The following is a 20,160-nucleotide window of genomic DNA, read 5'->3' as shown; positions in this document are numbered from 1 at the left end:
CCCCTGGTCTAACTGATGATACTGGAAAGGAGACCTCTTTAAAATGTTCCTTTGAAAACATTTTGTCCTTTACCGATTTCCTGTACAGATAACCATAGGATCCTTGTCTGATAATAGCTTTCTTCCTTGACAACTTTAGATCAGGCTCACTTTGCATCTGGTGCCTTCAAGATATTTAGGTTTATGACAGAATGTATTCAAGATCATTGCTTGTATAAGGAAGGAAGCAGTGGGCATTCTGAGTGATCTCAGGGCAGATATATCAGGAATTAAGCTGTTCAGCATCCTCTCTCTTGAAGAATGGATGTGACACCGAGGCATAGGCGGAAATGTTTCGTAATGTCGATTTGGATAGGGAAAGAGCTCCCTTCTACCCTGATAGTGTTACTGTTTACCTTCTTTTTGTATGAAACAAAACATGAAAAAGGAAATATAGCGTGCCTTTTTCACCTGCTTTCAATGCAAGAGGATAGCAGTCTATGGGTGAGAGCCTAGAAATATTATGTCCTCCAGCACTGCCCCAGATTTTGGGCTCTTGTCTACAGCCCCAAAGTCCGCTCCTTGTCCTCTTTCCAAATCAAAGGGGGTTGGGGGTAACACTTGCTGTCATCAGTCCCCTCCCCAAATTTTCTAGGCCCAGTTGCTTTGTTTTATTGCTTCTGCTGCCTTGTAATTATGTTTCTATTAAGGTGTACAAAATGGGGGATGAATGGGGGGAGGGGGAGACTGAAGTTGTGGAGACCAGCCCTCTGCGGGGGAGGGGGAGGGAAGGCCAGGGACAATTGCCGGCATTCTTTCTGTTTACAAGTGTGTTTGTCTGTTAGGGGCCCTGGAGACTTATGCTTTGTCAGCAAATGGCAACACCACATATTCTCATGCTAATGATACTTTGAAAGCTCCAAGTTGCCCAACAAATGGAATAGTGGCTTTATTCAGTCTGCTGCTGAGTGGAAGAGGACAGTGAGTAAAGGAGGAGAAAACAGATTCCTAAAACAAAAACATTCAAAGAGGGAGGGATTACAGCATCCAACTGCCAGAAAGGTTATGGGGACGTGCAATGCTTTCCCCTTGAACTCAGTAGCAGCACAAATCCAAGGCAAGCAGTACAGGATCTAATTTCATTGCACTGGATGTAGATGACATGGTTACTGGCTCTTTTGGGTCAATAAGACGAGATTTATTCTTCACCCCCAGGAATGTAGCATGATTTCTTTCAAGCTGCCAAAACCATGCTTGAGATTTTGAGGAACCACCTGATTACAACATCCTTAACCTTTTTTTTTCTTTTAAAGTAGATTATCATAAGTATTACACATCTTGTACAACAAGGACAATTGACCAGGTTGTTTAGTTCTTTTCAGACACTACAGTGGACAGGACTAAATGCAAAGCCTTTGCTTCCTTGTTTTTGCACTTGTCTTTTGGTTCCTGAGTTTACCTTTCCTATCTTATATCCTACTTTTTACTCTTTAAATATTTTACACACACACACACACACACACCCAAAAGTTTTTCTTCTGAATGTCTGAAATGGGGGAGCTTTTGCTCCAGCTTCCGCTTCAGTTCAGTTCAGTTCAGGGTCCCTCTCTCTCTGTCTTCTCCTCTCTCCTTTTAACGCAAAGGGAGTGAAAATTCGGAGAACAAAAGGCAGCAATCTATGGAAAAACAAAAGGGCTGGACTTGGCTCAGTGAAGCAAGGAACAGGAGATAAAAGAAGCTCTCTTTAGAGGCAGGAGCTGGGCTGTTTGGAATGTGGGAATCAAGCAAGGAGGAAACTTCTCGGGATCTGAGATTTCATGAATGATTGGAGAGTGGCTCTGCCAAAACCACGACAAGATTTACTCTGCCTGAGTTTTCATCGTTTTCCCATCTTTTGAGTTTTAGTATTTATCCATTACCATAAAAAAAATAATTCAAGGCGTCCTTCATTATTCTTGTTGAAGATCTCAGAAAAAAAATCTAATCTATTTTATTAATAATTTATTAATCATCGATATTTTATTAATATTATGGTCACCTTTTCTTTTGATTCTCAAAGTTAAAATGATATAGTCACATAATAGCCTTAGGCAAGGAAAACGCTAAAGAATTCACCACAGGTTTAGGGAGAGACAATCACATTTTTAGAAGGCTCTGAAGAGAGATTTATGTTTGATTTGAACAAACTGACAGAAGGGAGAAGAACTGACTCCCCCCCTCCCCCCCCTCCCCCCCACAGAAGTTGGCTAGCAGACCAGTCAATCTGGCCAGGAGAATCCTGCATCAGCCTTCCCTGACCTGGAGTCTTTCTGATACGCCACACTGATTAAGCACTCTGAAAACTGCAGTCACCATTCATCTGGCAGACACCACATTGTGGAGGGTTAATTTACAGGAAGCTGCCAGCTTTGCATGAGAAAAAGAAGTCAGCTCTAACATCTTTCAGCTGGGCAGCTATTAAATAGGAACATATTTTGCTATTCCAGTGCCAAAATGTTAAAACATATACAGCTAGTCCTCGACTCACAGCAATTCATTTAGTGACTGTTCAAGTTACGACAGCACGGAGAAAAAAAGGGAATTATGGTGACCATTTTTTTCACACTGACAACTGTCACAGCATTGCCACGGTCGCGTGATAAAAATTCAGATGCTTGGCAACTGACTCATATTTATGATGGTCGCCATGTCCCCGGGTCATGTGATCACCTTTTGCGAACTTCTGACGAGCCACGTCAATGGGGAGGCCAGATTCACTTAACAACCATATTAGTAAATGAACAACTGCAGCAATTCTCTTGACAACAGGGGCAAGAAAAATTGTAAAAGGGGGCAAAACTCAGTTAAAAATTGTCTTGCTTAGTGACAGAATTTTGGGGCTCAGTTGTGGTCGTTGAGGATTACTTGGATATGTTTTTATATATACAAATATATATATGTTAAGTGTTTGTTAAGTATTTTAGAATACCTTGCTAGGCCCCAAACACGGGACAAACCTTATTGCCTGTTTCAGCCCTAACCCAAGGCCATCCACAGGCTGTAGTTACAACAGTGACAGCTTATATTTGTGTAAATATTTTGGATTGCTAACAAAGAATTAAAGGGAGACTAATATGGCCATTTCAAACTCATTTGTTCTCATCAGTCATACCCTTCTGAGATTCGAACCTGGGCCAATTGCACATTAGGCAATTGTTCTAACCTTTAGGCCACAGGCTCTTTCTCGCTTTGTTAGCTGAGAGGCAAGGGAGATATGTGTTAAGTGTTTGTTAAGTATTTTAGAATACCTTGCTAGGCCCCAAACACGGGACAAATCTTATTGCCTGTTTCAGCCTAACCCAAGGCCATCCACAGGCTGTAGTTACAACAGTGACAGCTCATATTTGTGTAAATTTTTTGGATTGCTAGCAAGGTATTCTAAAATACTTAACAAACACTTAACACATATCTCCCTTGCCTCTCAGCTAACAAAGCGAGAAAGAGCCTGTGGCCTAAAGGTTAGAACAATTGCCTAATGTGCAATCGGCCCAGGTTCGAATCTCAGAAGGGTATGGCTGACTGATGAGAACAAATGAGTTTGAAATGGCCATATTAGTCTCCCTTTAATTCTTTGTTAGCAATCCAAAAAATTTACACAAATGTTTGTGTGTGTGTGTGTGTAAGTATATGTATGTAGGTGTGTTATATTGCAAGATTTCAGAATCTTGCAAGTCTGAAAATACAATTCTCCCCTCCCTTTTATCCCCCAAGAAATTAGAGAGGGTTTTCTGAGATTCTTGTCCCATGCGCAAGCCAGCTGCAGACTCTGCTGCCTCTTATCTGATCTGACTGATCCCTGGGCAGCATTTCTTGGCCCAGTCTGCCAAAGTCATCCCCACGTACGATTACACTATTACAGACCCAGAAATTCAATAGCTATTTGTTTCCAAGCGTCAGGACTACTTCTTCTGGAAAAGAGATGTATGAATAATTTTTATTCTTTTAAAAAAAGACGATCAAGTTTGTAACAAAAGGGTTGTTGTTGCTGTACCGCCTCTCATTGCTTTTCAGTAGACTTAGCTGTTGCCCCATAGCAGATATAGGACAGGAGTGGATAAAGGCATTAGTGATGGATGGGGCAGCCTTCCCAACCTGGTGCTGTTTAGATGTGGTGGGACCTCAACTCTCTTTTTCTACCCAATATTTATTATTTGGTAAATTCCAAAAGCTGTAATCCCAGTACCATTGGAGGGCACCAATTTATGGAAGGTTCCACTAGAATAATCAGTACATCAGCAGAATTGTGTAGGTAGTATCTTCCACCTTGGCCTAGACAAGAACAGGGACCCATTCAGATCATACACCGTCAGTATTTGTTTGAATTCTGATGTAGAAGGGAACAAGCAGTTCTGTTTATGTTTGCTAGTACCACCAGTAGTGGCCACTGCTAAAAAATGTGGATAATTATGCTGGGTGTATAGAAGCCAATGTATGGTTATCCGTACCTTACTGCAGGTTCCATATAGATACATCAGATGAACATATACAGCATTTCTGCTGTGCAGAATCCTTCTCTTTCCTCTCCATTCCTGTTGAAAATTTCTCTGTTTTCCTTTCAAATAAACGTAATTTGTTCATGTTCTCATCCTTGTGCATAACTGCATTTACTGGTCCTACCAGGGAGGCACTGTCCAATTACTTTAGAACTGGCTCTCTAAACCACATGCAAAAGGAAAGCAGCATGCCTGATCCTGTTAACATATGGGGACAAAGGGAATGAAGCCCTGTTGAAACCCTGCACAAATCCCTCCTATCCCTAAATAAGTCTTTTGCAGCCAGTTCAGGGCAGTTATGTCCTCTACAGCTTCCTCTTAGCTGAACTCTCTTTGGAATAATAGCTGGCCTACTGGACTGCTGCCGCTGTTGTTCTTGCAAAGAAAATAAAAATCAAAACACTCCAATAATTGAATTTTAAAATGTCTTTTTCCCCTGTATGACAAAGGATTAAAAATGTTCCTTAAAATCCAACCAATGCAATTAAGATCAGCAATTTTGGAGCAAAATCAATAGCAACTCTCTTAAGGCAGTTAGAGGTGAAGAGCTACTTAAAGTTCCACCCTGTAACATTTTTATGACTATTTCACTGCAAGAAAAAGATAAGTAGAAGGAATGCAATAAAATTTGCAGTACAGTGTGGTAGTGTGGAATGCTTCTCATTCAAAATTCCAATGACTCCGCTCATTTTTTAGTCCCATTCCCAGTCCTGGGTATTTTTTTAATCCTAACTGTTAATTAGTACACCATGTCCTCATCACATGCATCCTCAGTGGACATTTATTGTTTTTCTATTTTTCAAAACTCTTTTTTCAGTTCTAAAAACTCTCAGATTCCCAAAGTGGAATTCTCTCTCACACGAGCAGGAGAAATGATTCATTACTACACCTTCAAGTACCTCTTTTGGGATATCCAGATCCAGGCAGAGTAGATGTGGCTTTGAGGGTTGGAGAGATTTAAAAAGTGGGCATGAGTATAAGAGGTATCACCACTTTAAGTGTTACGGATATGTAGGGCCAACTGATACTTTTTGAATTCTATTAATCTACGGCATTTTGTCTCTACAGGGGCCGGCGGGATATTCAGTGGACCAATTTAGATCCTATTCAATTGATGGAGGAACTGGGTCAATTTGCCTCACTGGAAGGATTCAAGGAGATGCTGGATAAGGCAGAGGTTGGCCAGGCCTATATGGAGCGACCTTGTCTCGATCCTTTTGACCCTGAGTGTCCTCCTAGTGCTCCCAACAGCCAAAACAGGAAGGTGAGTTTTCCCTGATTTTTGGTGTACTTATGAGAATAATAGCCAACCTAATGTGTTTTTTTCATAGTTTAAGTTTAAAGTAATTTGCTGAAGGAGGAGAGGGAGTTGGGCTGTGGGAGAGGGTTGTTGTTGTTGTTAGCTGTGAAGTCGTGTCTGACCCATCGCGACCCTATGGACAACGTTCCTCCAGGCCTTCCTGTCCTCTACCATCTTCTGAAGTCCATTTAAGCTCATGCCTACTGCTTCAGTGACTCCATCCAGCCACCTCATTCTCAGTCATCCCCTTCTTCTCTTCCCCTCAACCTTTCCCAGCATTAGGCTCTTCTCCAGTGAGTCCTTCCTTTTCATTAGGTGGCCAAAGTATTTGAGTTTTAGCTTCAGGATTTGTCCTTCTAAAGAGCAGTCAGGGTTGATCTCCTCTAGGACTGACCGGTTATTTAATCCATTAAAGGGTTATTTAATCGATTAAAGGAGAATATTTGTAGCTCAGGCTTGAAAGGAGGGATCCTTGATGCTCTCTGAGCTTGGTTGTTTTCTTGCAGTCGTTTCATTATCCAAAATAGGTAACATTATTAGTGCTAGTAAGGAGTGGGTTTTGCTCTCAATTTTATATTCTAGTGGCTTGCCTTGTCCGTGTTGGTGGAAGTTGGTCTTGGAAGTCCTTCTGCTGGGCTGTTTACTGTTAGCTTGCATGGCAATTCCTTGATTAGGGCATTGCTTACTCCCTGATTGTTGGTCTATTTAATTCATTTCCATATATTGTTTTCCCCAGTCTAAACTGAATTTCTTCATGAGAACCTGCTGTTCAGAGTATCGATAGTCACTGGGGGGGGGAAATCTGTTTTAATAGTGACATTTATATTCAACCGGGGTAAATATCCCTGTATTTTGACAATATATAAAGATAATTTCTGAGCATTTATCAAATACTGATTTTTATTCTCTCTGTTTCTCCAATTTCACTGATATTTTGTATTATGAATTTTTAAGGTTTTGTTTTGTTTTGTAGTATTTTTTCTTATCGTTTTCTGAAGTTTAGTGTTGCATATTAAGTCCAAGGCTATGCCAACACCATTCAATACCAATCCAGAATTGTATCAAATTGGGCTAGATAAACCAATGCTTTAATGTGAAATAATCAGCTTCTATTATCTCTTTTTAAATCTGACCCTCCCATAGTCCTAGTATTTTTATACATGCTGCTAATCTTGGAGAGTCATTGCCATTATTTTTATTGTTATTTCAGCAAATAGTTTACTGTTCCAAGTAATATTTTTCTTATTTTCCATTATGACTGGATCTGACAAGATACAGCAAGATATTCACAGTGCTGAATTTCTATAATGATCCAGTTAGTATGTTTTTTTAAAATAAATAAATAAAGAGGGGACCATTATAACATTACAGATCATTCTCAAAAAGAATATAGAATACTTTGTGGAAGGGATACAAAAATTGCCATCGGTGCAAAGAATTTAGAAAATTAAAGGTAAAGGTTCCCCCGCACATGCGTGCTAGTCGTTTCCGACTCTAGGGGCTGGTGCTCATCTCTGTTTCAAAGCCGAAGAGCCAGCGCTTGTCCGAGGACGACTCCGTGGTCATGTGGCCGGCATGACTAGACGCCAAAGGCGCACGGAACGCTGTTACCTTCCCACCGTAGTGGTCCCTATTTTTCTACTTGCATTTTTACGTGCTTTCGAACTGCTAGGTTGGCAGAAGCTGGGACGAGTAACAGGCGCTCACTCTGTTATGTGGCACTCGGGATTCGACCCGCCAAACTGCTGACCTTCTGATCGACAAGCTCAGTGTCCTAACCCACTGAGCCACCGCATCCCTTTAGAAAATTAGACTCCTATAAATTAGGAGCAAGAAGTTGAAAATTGGCATTCTTTTGATAAACAAAGGAAAAATGAATAAGAATAGTCAAGTGCTTAAAATAAATTATCCAAATAAAAGACTTGGGGTTGTTGTTTTTTTCTCCTGTCATTCATAGCTATTTGCTACAAGATAACTGCAAGTACACATTACGTTGTATGTGTGAAAATGAGAGAGATTGGCTTTAAGGAGATGATTCTCTGGGTTGAGAGGAGGAGAGAACCAAGTAGATGAACTTGCAATCATTTATATATATATATATGTTTTCTGAGGTTTTTGCGGGTGTTTGTAGATCTTTGGTCATTCGGGTTTTTCCCCATGTAGAATGGGAAATATATGTTTGTATGAAAACGTATGGTAGTTTCTTGAAGGCCAGAGGCACGTTTTTCAGACTATGAATGGCCCAACAGGCTCAACTAATTGTGGGGTCCCCTGTTTCGTTAGCTTTGCCCTTCTTATTCAGGGTATGGGGAGGCCAAATAAAAGAAGCGGGTTGCATGGCCCTATGCCAAGGAGGCTTCGGCTGGACTGATAGTGCTGATTCAGGCAGACGTAGTGCAAGGGCTGACCAGCAGGTGGTCATGGTTGGAATGTGTCCCAGAACAGATGGCAGCATGGCAGCTTTTGGAAAACAGAGGAGGAGGGAGCAGCAGCCTGTGAACACTGACATACACACAGACTGGGAGCCCTGTGACGGAGGACCAGCTCAGCGAGTGGGAGGGCGGGATTGCAGCCATAATTCCACATTTCCTGGCTTGAAAGCCAGACTGTTATCATTATGGCTATCCCGTTTCTCTTTTTTCCACCACAGAAAAAGGAAAGATATGTTTTTAGGTCTGAAAGAAAATACCCAATGTGCCGGCGGTCAAGCATCTGTGCTTGGGTGTATGTGTGCACAAACACAGACAGAAAGAGGGTTTTATATTTAGAAAGGTTTCTGACCAAATGCAATCAGCGTGTGTTTGCTCATTTTTCACAGTCATAGAAAACCAGAAAGATTCTGTAAGCATTTCCTGACATGATCACTAGAACTTTTTATATGTCTTTATTTTGATAGATATGATTCAATGCCGATGGGATTTGTTTGTTTGTCTAGTTAGGTGCTCTGTTGCTTTCATAACTGATGTATGGAAAACCTGCAAGCAGATGGAATAGATAGAGATAGATTAAAGCATGAACAGTGTGGATTTAGAAAGTCTTTTTGGCAAACAAGTTCAGAACTCCACTCATCCAAAAGGCTCATGGAATGATATTGGAACAGATATTGGAACAGCACTCTGCCTGAGGAATTCTGGGAGTTGAAGTCCACAAGTCATAAAAGGGCCAAGTTTGAAGACCCCTGCCCTAGACCTTTGGCCTAATTTGCCTTGTTAAGTAAACTGATTAGCCTAAATTCTTATTAGAAAATAAATTAGTACTCTCTCTCTCTCTCTCTCTCTCTCTCTCTCTCTCTCTCTCTCTCTCTCTCTCTCTCTCTCTCTCTCTCTCTCTCTCTCTCTCTCTCTCTCTCTCTCTCTCTCTCTCTCTCTCTCTCTCTCTCTCTCTCTCTCTCTCTCTGAATACCTTGCTAGGCCCCAAACACGGGGCAAATCTTATTGCCTGTTTGAGCCTAACCCAAGGCCATCCACAGGCTGTAGTCACAACAGTGACAGCTCATATATATATTGCTCAAAAAAATAAAGGGAACAGAAAATAAGACATCCTACTATTAAATACAGTACATTGTGTTGTTTAAGTGTTCCCTTTATTTTTTTGAGCAGTGTGTGTGTGTGTGTGTGTATACTACAATGTTTTTGCTTTCTCATAAGCCCAATTTAGTAGGGACACGGTGGCTCAGTGGGTTAGGACGCTGAGCTTGTTGATCAGAAGGTCAGCAGTTTGGTGGGTCGAATCCCGAGTGCCGCATAACAGAGTGAGCGCTTGTTACTCATCCCAGCTTCTGCCAACCTAGCAGTTCGAAAGCACGTAAAAATGCAAGTAGAAAAATAGCGACCACTACAGTGGGAAGGTAACAGCGTTCCGTGCGCCTTTGGCGTCTAATCATGCCGGCCACATGACCATGGAGATGTCCTTGGACAAGTGCTGGCTCTTCGGCTTTGAAACGGAGATGAGCACCGGCCCCTAGAGTCGGAAACGACTAGCACACATGTGCGGGGGAACCTTTACCTTTACCTTTTTAAGCCCAGTTTGATATTTTTCTTTTAGGTTTTGCTGCCTCTCATAACTTCTTGGTTTATTTTGGATCTGACATTATCCAAAAAGCAACATTTACTCTTGTTTGCCATAGTAACCAGTATGTGGGCATTTGCAGTAAATAATCAGTCTTAAGCAAAACAGGGCACCATGGGGATTCAATGGTTGTAATTTAAGAGCTAGAAATCGCTTACTATGGAAAACTCTTTGATACCGGTAGCATACTCACTTTACGCCCTCTTCTTTTTGTGCCTGCCAGAAACCACACATCCCTTCTGAACTCACAGGTGGCTGCCATGGCTTCTCCCGGAAATACATGCACTGGCAGGAGGAACTCATCTTGGGGGGCACAGTAAAGGATCCTCAAGGCAAACTGCAAAAGTAAGTTGGATTGTGAGTCCCTCTGTATATTAGGGAAAGGTTTCTGTCTTGGACTAAATGTGACAACCAAGAAATTCTGCCTGCAGATCAGGAGACTTCCCTTTGCACAGAAGAAAAGTAAAGATGAGGGCCAGTGTCGTACAGCACATTTGTTTTTCAATGCAAAAAGAAGGACATGTGGCTGGGAAATGAGTGGATTTCACTCTTTCTCCTCTACCCTTTGGAATGGTGCTATGTTGGCCCCTGAGCCAGCATGTAACCTGATGCTTCTGAGGCTTCAATTTCTGTGAGTGATGGGTGCGTGTCTATGGCTTGACCCCAGGAACAACTGGCAAGCATTTCTCAGCCGTGGGATTTATGTTGATCCCTGAAACCTGGGCTGGTGTTATCCCTTCCTTCCTGAAGCTACTGCTCACTCCAACCCCTTCCACTTAATGTGGATGCTGCCTTAAAACTAAAACACCTGTTTTTAGTACTCTGAACAGATTCTAGAGGGAGCTCATATATAGGCACATTTGAGCTCAACATAATCTGACCTTCAAAACTGTTCCCTGTACCAAGACCACTTTGTAAATTTGGTCCTCTTCCAATCTCTTTGTCATCCTTTATACAGTGCTGAATCCATAGCCATTTATCGGCCAGATTACTGCTACTTAAGTATAGTAGGACATATTCTACATCCTGGTGCGATCAGGATCATCACTGAATGTTCTTGTACATTATGCATGCTAGAAAGAAGTTATTGTGGATGCCTCTGTCCCTGAACTCTTTCGTGTCTGGCAAGGCAAAGGGCTCCAGATACAGTAAATGTTTAAAGATAAAGATTGCTGATGAGAAGAGAAATAGCCGTTTTCATTTTAAAAATAAATGCAACAAAGCAATCAGGAAATTAAAAAAAAACATGCCCACATCTTTCCTTTTCAAAGATTCAGATGCAAGTACAAGATATTCTAGAAAGTAAACCTTCTAACGGTGTCTCTTTCAGTGCATGAAGGCGTGTGTTTTTGAATGGGTGGAACAAACCCATGGTGAACAATATGAGCAATCATCTCCACAGGCACAAATTATAGGCCTACAGTACTCGCCATCATAGGCCATTGGGAAAGGTTGTTGGTTTTTCTGCAGAATGCTTTGGCTGCAGAGTTTGGGCAGAAGAAGGAGTCTCTAAGCCAGCTTCTCTTTCTCCAGAGCTGAAGCCCTGCAAAGCATGTTCCTGCTGATGAGCCCACGGCAACTTTATGAGCACTACCGGGATGACTACGAGATACATGATATCAGCTGGAGTGAGGAGAAGGCCGCTGCTGTGCTGGAAGCTTGGCAGCGGGAGTTTGTTGAGGTGAGGTGCCAATAGGGTTGTTTTGGCAGTGGCACTGATGTGATGCCCGACATGGGCTGCCTGATGCAAGGATGGAATGAGAGTTTAAAAGCTGCATGCAGAATGAGGCACAAATATGTGTCAGTGTGGGTGTGTGTGATTATATATCATGCAAAGCTATGTTCAACATATGCTTATAAATATAAAACTGACTGCTTGTGCATGACTGCTTGTAAATACACAGAATCACATGCTAAGCAGAGTTCTTTCTTTAACAAGAAAAAAAAATAAGACCAATTATTGCCCAGGCTAAGATTTAAATATGTGATACGTGTGGCAGCATACAGACTCATGCGTGCCTAAAAATCTCTTTGACATTTTATGACCATTTACCTAGTGATAAAAAAGGCCCAGCCAAATGAGGACTGTACAGAATGTATCAGAAAGAGATTTACTTGATTTGGATTGTAGGGATGGACGTAACTGACATGCCAAGCGAGAGGTTGATTGCGGGAGAATTTTTTTTTCCCTGGAAATGTTTCAGTGTTTGTGCAAGACAGTGAGTTAATTGAGCAATAGTTTCTTTGTGAGCATATGCTTTCCCTAGGAGTGTGCTAGGCATATCTGTGAGAAAGATTGTTTTATTATATGAATGTCAGCAAAATATTTCCTTAGATATTTTTTTTTGCAGTGTCTTACAAATTTTGTCTCTTTCCAGGTGGCCCAGGAATCTCTGCCTTCCAATTATTCTCAGACTATTCACGCCTTCTCTACCACCACACTCAGTGATATCATGAAATCCTTTTCAGATGTGAGTGCCATCCGTGTGGCTGGTGGTTATCTGCTAATGGTGCGTAGTAGCTTCTTCCCATCTTTCCCTCCCTATTTATTTCACTATAAATCATGGCCAATTAATACTTTCCCCATTCGTACTCTCACCCTTACAATTTCCGTTTTCATCTCCTTGCAGCTAGCGTACGCTTGCGTCACCCTGCTGCGCTGGGACTGCTCCAAGTCGCAGGGTGCTGTGGGCCTGGCTGGAGTTCTCCTAGTTGCTCTTTCAGTAGCAGCAGGACTTGGACTTTGCTCCTTACTTGGACTTTCATTCAATGCAGCCACCACTCAGGTATGCGAACCCATTTGAGAGGTCTAGATTTCCTGATTTACCGTATTTATTTTTTTAAAAAAAAATTGTAACTTTTCATTCTCCATCCTTTCTTTTCTTCCTGTTCTGCAGTATTAGTCATTCAGCCTTTTAAGATTTTTCAAAATTAAGCATTGAGTTGGATTTAACCCATTATTCTAGCATGACATCGTGAATAAGTTGAATTGTAGAGAGTATTTCAAACTTGTGGTTACTCTTGGGGCTCCAAAATTATCCCCATACTGCTTTCAGCTCTCAAAAGCCTGTAGCCCAGGGATCTTCAAACATGGCCCTTTTATGACTTGTGGATTTCAACTCCCAGAATTCCTCAGCCAGGCACGTGTCACAAAGTCATAAAAGGGCCAAGTTTGAAGAGCCCTGCTGTAGCCTTTTAGCTACTGTTTCCACACTCAGAGGCAGTTGAGGAAATGTAGAGCAGTCATAGATCGCTAGGGCTAAGCATTGTTGCTCCTTTGCATTTAAGGTCAGGTCTTTTATACCCTATTTAGAACTAAGCCTAAGAAACCTCTGTTCTAATTTTCAAGAAAATATTAGCATTTTCTAATGCCTAAACCTAAAAGCTCAACTAAGCATTTAGCATGATTCCCAATGTCTACTTCCAGCCATTCTCTTTCCTGCATAGACTAAGAGCTATGTCTAATTTTGCAAAACTTGGATAGGTTCTGATCACATTCCTTTTGTTATGCTTCCATCCTGACCTGTATAGGTGCTGCCTTTCCTGGCACTTGGCATTGGCGTGGATGACATGTTCTTGCTAGCACATGCCTTCACAGAGACTAGCCAACATGTCCCTGTCAAGGTGAGTATCTCTGTCTAGGTTTTGGGATCCTGTGTACTGTCAGTTGTATCCTCAGCCCTTATTGTCTATCCATTCTAAGTTTGTGTTGCTCATTTTCACATTTCTTACCCAGGAACGGACTGGTGAATGCCTGCGGCGTAGTGGCACCAGTGTGGCACTCACATCTGTCAATAACATGATTGCCTTCTTCATGGCTGCCCTTGTGCCTATCCCAGCATTGCGTGCCTTCTCTCTACAGGTAAGCTCCTCTGCTAACAGCTTTCATACAATAAGCTTATAGAATCATAGTATCCTAAAGTTGGAAAGGGCCTTAAAAGTCACCTACAGGTGAAATCCCCTGCTGCTTTTCTCTGCTTTTATGTAAAAGCCAAATCATATGAGTGGAACTACAATGGAGAGTAGAATATCGCCTTCCATTTCATAGTGTGTCCTTCAGACTGCCTATTTGTGGGGGAAAAAAACTTTTACGCAGAAGAGCAAATGAGATGCATAAAAGTCATGTGCAATTGTCCCTTAGCATCTCTGGCCTCTTCTAGCAAGCGGAATGATCCATTCACTTAAAGGGAACTAGTGGTAGAAGAATAAATTCTCATTTATAAAAGATTCCATGATTCAAGATCTTTGAATCTTCCGTGACAACTTTGCTTTTTTTAAAAAAAAAATCTGCTTGTTTTATTGCAGGCTGCAGTAGTGGTTGTTTTTAACTTTGCCATGGTGCTGTTCATTTTTCCTGCCATTCTGAGTCTGGATCTTCACAGGCGTGAAAACAAGAGGCTTGATATTCTTTGCTGCTTCTACAGGTACTATCTTAGGAGTGGAGTGAAAAGACAAGTATCTTTCTGAGGCCTCTTAATGCTTTTCCTGCAAACTGGGCTTCTAAGAGAGGAGAATAATTTGAAAAAGCACTTATATACAGCCAAAAAAAAATCAAATTCAGTTCTAAAAAAAATGCCAAAGCCACCAAAAGCTAGATATTAGTTTTTATCATTCAAGAATGTCTCTTAAAAACAGAGGTTTAAAAATTGACATGCGGGATCTAAAACTATTGGGAGAGTGCTGCCCTTCCTCATCATTCCAGAGTCTGAAAATTATGTCTGGTCATAACCAGAAAATGTATCCTGTGTACCTGCCTTTGCTGTAACAGTTTTCAATGACTTCTTCCACCCACAGCCTCTGTTCTGCCCGTGTCATCCAGATCCAACCGCAAGAATATGCTGATGTGAATGATAACCACACTGCTCCGACATATCCCCATGGTCATCCAGCCCTGACAGCCAGCACACATATCACCACCACTGTACAGGCCTTCACTCAGTGTGACTCCTCTGGGAGACATGTAGTCACTATTTTACCACCCACACAGCATGTGTTTACCACTCCCTCGACTCTTCTTTCTGCCAATCCTCTGGGCTCACAAATCTTCACTCCTGCCAATTCCACTCGAGATCTTCTGGCACAGCTAGATGAAAGTAAAGGAGCCCAAGAATGTGTACCCTTGCCGTTTTGTCGATGGAATCTTTCCAGCTTTGCTCGCGACAAATACGCGCCCCTCCTGCTGCAGAGCCAAACTAAGGTAGGCAGCTCAGAGTCATTCTCAAGGGGACAGAGTCGCGGGGTGGGGTGGGGCATCTTGATCTGTGTAGGGGGAAAAAAGACTGTATCGTCCTAGGCACAATTTGCGATTCAAGGAGTAAAGCCAGTTGGAAGCTAAATTTCCCTGACTATCTCAACCAACTGGAAATGAGAGTTGTGTTCCTTTGCAAACCATGTACTCACTGTGTGCTTCTAACAAACACTGAGTTGGTCATGCCTTGCCAAGTCAGCCCACAAGAGGGATATTTATCACAGCAGATATGGATCCTTTGTACATTTAGTCAGTTCGGAATGAGAACTGAGTAAATTAAGATAAAATGGCTAGGTCTGAAGGGCAACTCACCCCACTCTTTCAGGCATTAGGATCTCCCACTAGGGGATTAAGTATAACCAGCCTGCAGGCTCTTCTAGCAGCCTTCCTGGAACATTAAAAAAAAGTTCAAGCTGTAAGAAGCACATTGCAAATACTTCTTCATCTGGAGCATCCACAGCCATTCTCTGTACTGAAGGGGACGCTACAATGACTTTTATTTTACCTCATACATAGAAAAAGTACTTGGAGTTGAACAAACTGGGAGCAATGGCTCCCTCCATTTTATCATACTTAGATTGCCTTTGGGCAGCATAAGATGGGAAAACATGTCTGTCTGCTTCATCCTGCATTGATAACTAATTGAATCTGGGGAAAGGCTTTCAGTAGCATCATCTGGCCTATCATCCAACCCTGGAAATACAATTTCCAAAGAACCAAATGGGCCAAATCTCATATTAAACAAAAGCAAAAAAGTTGGATTATGCAAAGCAGGGTACTGTTTGCTCACACCCATCTTGACACATTTTTCCCCCTGCATTTTCAGGGAATTGTGGTAGCTCTATTCCTAGCCCTGCTGGGCCTCAGCCTCTATGGTACCACCAAGGTGCATGATGGACTCTACCTGACGGATATTGTACCACGAGGTACAAAGGAGCATGCCTTCATTTCAGCTCAGTTCAAGTATTTCTCCTTTTATAACATGTTTGTGGTAACAAATGGAGGCTTTGACTATCCAAGCTCACAGGAAGCTCTTTACAGCCTGCATCAGGCCTTTGCTGCCATCCAGTATGTAGTACGTGAGGAGAACCGCCAGTTGCCAAAGATGTGGCTGCACTACTTCCGAGATTGGCTACAAGGTGAATTAATTTCTCTTTAGCAATTCACTTTTCTTAGACTGCAATCTCTTCTCTAAACACATCAAAAATGATGTTTTCTAGTTCTCTGTGCAGGATTCTTTGAGTATAAACCTACTGGTTTATATTTCAGGGTCAACCAGGATTTTGACACTTTGTTTAACGAAGATAAGTTCATATCTCTATTTCACTCTAACCCTAACCCTAACCCTAACTGCACTCAGGATAAGATATATTCTAGGCTACCAGAAACCCTAATAGATCTTTCTGTAGACACTTTAACCCCAGCAACATTTTCATCAGAGCTGTGTTTCATATAGGAATTGCTTGTTTGTATTTTGCACAGAGGTAAACTTAAACTGGCAATGTTTATCTGCACACTGAAGTGTTGTGTGTGCATGTCTTGCTGCCCATATAGGACATATAGAACCACATAATATTTCTTATTCTTTAGAACTGAAACTGTGTTCTTATAAGTTAATGTTAATATTGTTGTACTCAGAGACTGGAGGCTAGGGAATACTGGAATACTTTCTTGAAAACAGTGTTTTTCTTCCTTCTTTCCCACTGGTAAAACATCTGTTGATGCACATATTAGTCATATTGTACTTTTTTTATTTGTCAGTAAGCTGTTGGATAATAATCACATATTCCTATATTGCTTAACTCTATTAAATGCCTTGTGTGTAAGAGTTCAAAGTCAGTTTCTCTTCACTATGTAAATCCTTTCCTGTGCATCATAGCTGAAATTATTGTGATAAAGCATAAGAGCAATGGCCCGAAGAGGTGCTAAATATGGGCAGATCTCTTGGAGAGCTGTCATTTACTTTTAAACTCTCTGAATGCCAGATCTACAGGCAGCCTTTGACCAAGACTGGGAAGCTGGGCACATCACCAGGGAAAATTATCGGAATGGTTCGGAAGATGGTGTTCTTGCTTATAAACTCCTTATCCAGACGGGCAACAAGAAAGAGCCTTTCAACTTAAATCAAGTAAGCATTAAGAATAACTCAGTAAGTTGGTAGGGAGAAAAAAGTGGATAGATGAATGGTATTTATTAAACCATAAGAATGAATAATATAGTAACTGCAAGAAGAGAATTTCTGCAAAATAAATATAGGGAAAGGAATGTTTCCCTGCTGCAGTTATGCAACGGGTGTTTCTTGGAAATAAAGGTTTGAAGGGACATGAAAGATCTGCATTCGTTTGGAAAATTGAGTTTTATCCTGCTCGATTTTCTCATTCTTCCATCTGCCCCACAGCTAACAGCTCGTCGTCTGGTTGATGAAAGTGGGATAATTCCCCCTGATATCTTTTACATCTGCTTGACAGTGTGGGTGAGCAATGACCCGCTTGGTTTTGCTGCTTCCCAGGCCAACTTCTATCCGCCACCCCCAGAATGGATCCATGATAAATATGATGCTACCGGTGAAAACCTTCGAAGTGAGTATTTATGAAAGCCCCATTTCCATTCAGCCTTGTGTCACATTTCAGTGTTTCAACCCAAGTCCCATTTTGTCGTGCCATAAAGCTACACAAATGGAATCACCTGCCTAGCTTCATTATTTGGGGGGCATGTGGGCAAAGGGGGAAACCATCAATCTTGGGGCCTAGAAACAAGGGGGGGGGCGGAGGTCACGTTTCCTAATGGCTGCCTCTGCTTCTTTTAGTCCCAGCTGCACAGCCCCTGGAGTTTGCTCAGTTCCCTTTCTACCTCAATGGGCTGCAACAGACATCGGACTTTGTGGCAGCTATTGAGAGTGTGCGTGCCATCTGTGATGAGGTGGCCCAGACACGTGGAGTATTTAGCTACCCCAGCGGATATCCATTCCTCTTCTGGGAGCAGTACATTGGCCTGCGCCACTGGCTTCTGCAGGCCATCAGCATTGTGCTGGCCTGCACATTTCTGGTGTGCACCCTGCTGCTACTCAATCCTTGGAGTGCCAGTATCATTGTAAGTATATTCATTTATGGTTATTGGGGAAGAACAGAGATGTTTAAGTGCCATGTTCAAACATTATCTGCTGTAGTGTGTGTGTGTGTGTGTATGTGTGTATGTGTGTATGTATGTATGTATGTATGTATGTATGTATGACTTTCAAATTGGCTTTGTAAGATCAGTATCATTTCTAGCCCTCATAAGTCAGGGGGCAAGGTTAAAAGCGGGTTTAGGTTAATTTGTGTGAAGCTTCCTGAGATTAGAGGACTTCTACTTTTTCCCTGATTCCCTTTCTTGCCTTACTACTATTCCCCTTCAGCCTCTATTTTATTCTCATCTATACAATACTGTAAAATGTTTAATTTTTATCCCAAAATGCTATTCTAAACAATTACAATTCTTCAGATACTCAATTTTTCCAACAGGAATATAATTCTGAAAATATGTTGATGTAGTTTGCATTATTTATCTTGGTTGCAAAATAAATAATTATTTTGGTTGTTTGCATTACACACACACACACACACACAGAGAGAGAGAGAGAGAGAGAGAGAGAGAGAGAGAGAGAGAGAGAGAGAGAGAGAGAGAGAGAGACTCATATGCCAGTTACCATATAAAATTTGTATCAGCCTATTTCTATCATCAGTTTTCTCTCTATATTTCTGACAGGTTTAAGTTAACATAAAGTTTATTTACAAACTGATGTGTTATATGCTGGTCCACTTTAATAGAGGTTTGCACACTGCATTTTTCTCCTTAATCTGCAGCCTTGCACTGGTGCTATTCCTTTGCTTGCTTAAGAAGTAATTGTTATTTAAAAAAAATATTGCATTTTATCATATTAACAATTTAGCAGATAATCTGTTTGTGGAAGATTAATGGCCGACAATGAATTTTAAGGACTAATTATCTAGCTTGTTAGATGCATTGATTAGATTTTTATCCTGCTTTTATTACTTTATAAGTAACTCAAGGCAGCAATACTCCTTCCGCCTCCTATTTTCCCCACAACTCTGTAAGGTTATTCCTCATAAAATTCCTCACATTATTCCTATGCTTGTTGCTCTATTTTCAGAATAGTTATATTTGGGGCTTTAATATTTATAATTAATTAATATCCATAACTACATGGAACATATATTGATAATTAAGAGCATCTATTATATAAAAGAATACTAAAGACATAACAGTTAAATGACACAAGTTAAATGACACAAGTGTAATTAATATATTTAATATTTAATTTTCTTTTTTTTTAAACAACAGATCGTGGCTATAGACAATTCCTTCTATATTCAGAATATGTGTTTAAACCTTTAGCAGCTGTAAATTTTCTGCAAGAAACATTATTCATGCATCACCGATTGTGGATTTGTGTTCATAAGCATTCTGTTTTCCCATTGGATTTAAATGCTGTACTCATGGTGATTTCTCTCATATATAGGTATTTGTTTTGGCAATGATGACAGTTGAGCTTTTTGGCATCATGGGCTTGATGGGCATCAAATTGAGTGCAATCCCTGTTGTCATCCTAATTGCTTCTGTAGGCATTGGTGTGGAATTCACTGTACATGTAGCTCTGGTAAGTAAGATTTTACCTAAGAATATTTGCGTTGCTATAAGACTCAATGGCTTGTGATGACAAAACATGCTTAACTAGAACCGTGATGGTGCAGTGGTTTGAATGCAGTATTGCAGACTAATTCTGCCAACTGCCAGCAGTTTGATCCTGACCGGCTCAAGGTTGACTCAGCCTTCCATCCTTCCGAGGATGGTAAAATGAGGACCGGATTGTTGGGAGCAATATGCTGACTCTGTAAGCCACTTAGAAAGGACTGCAAAGCACTATGAAGTGGTATATAAGTCTAAGTGCTACTGCTGTTAACTATGCTAGTGGTTCATTTGCACAACACAGTAAGCTGGGTATGGCTAGTGTGCTGGACAAAGCTAACCTGTTA

At 41.2% G+C, this 20,160-nt stretch overlaps 1 protein-coding gene across 1 annotated transcript in view; it reads left to right on the top strand.

Moving 5' to 3' along the window:
• PTCH2 (patched 2) overlaps positions 1–20,160 on the top strand; it is a gene marked incomplete at both ends in the record, with an annotated part of 59,723 nt that overhangs the window by 33,606 nt on the left and 5,957 nt on the right. Inside the window, 14 exons of the mRNA XM_081324559.1 lie at positions 5,580–5,775; positions 10,103–10,224; positions 11,413–11,560; positions 12,258–12,389; positions 12,510–12,665; positions 13,411–13,503; positions 13,616–13,741; positions 14,185–14,303; positions 14,674–15,076; positions 15,954–16,266; positions 17,113–17,255; positions 17,526–17,706; positions 17,934–18,217; positions 19,647–19,784. Coding sequence (XP_081180685.1) covers positions 5,580–5,775; positions 10,103–10,224; positions 11,413–11,560; positions 12,258–12,389; positions 12,510–12,665; positions 13,411–13,503; positions 13,616–13,741; positions 14,185–14,303; positions 14,674–15,076; positions 15,954–16,266; positions 17,113–17,255; positions 17,526–17,706; positions 17,934–18,217; positions 19,647–19,784 — 2,554 coding nt within the window. The remainder of the gene's footprint in view (positions 1–5,579; positions 5,776–10,102; positions 10,225–11,412; positions 11,561–12,257; positions 12,390–12,509; positions 12,666–13,410; positions 13,504–13,615; positions 13,742–14,184; positions 14,304–14,673; positions 15,077–15,953; positions 16,267–17,112; positions 17,256–17,525; positions 17,707–17,933; positions 18,218–19,646; positions 19,785–20,160) is intronic.

The sequence above is a fragment of the Vipera berus genome (assembly GCF_964194415.1).
Source record: "Vipera berus genome assembly, chromosome: 3".
Classification (NCBI taxonomy): domain Eukaryota; kingdom Metazoa; phylum Chordata; class Lepidosauria; order Squamata; family Viperidae; genus Vipera; species Vipera berus.
Note: the sequence above shows the minus strand (reverse complement) of the source record. Positions and strands in the feature narration are given on the sequence as shown.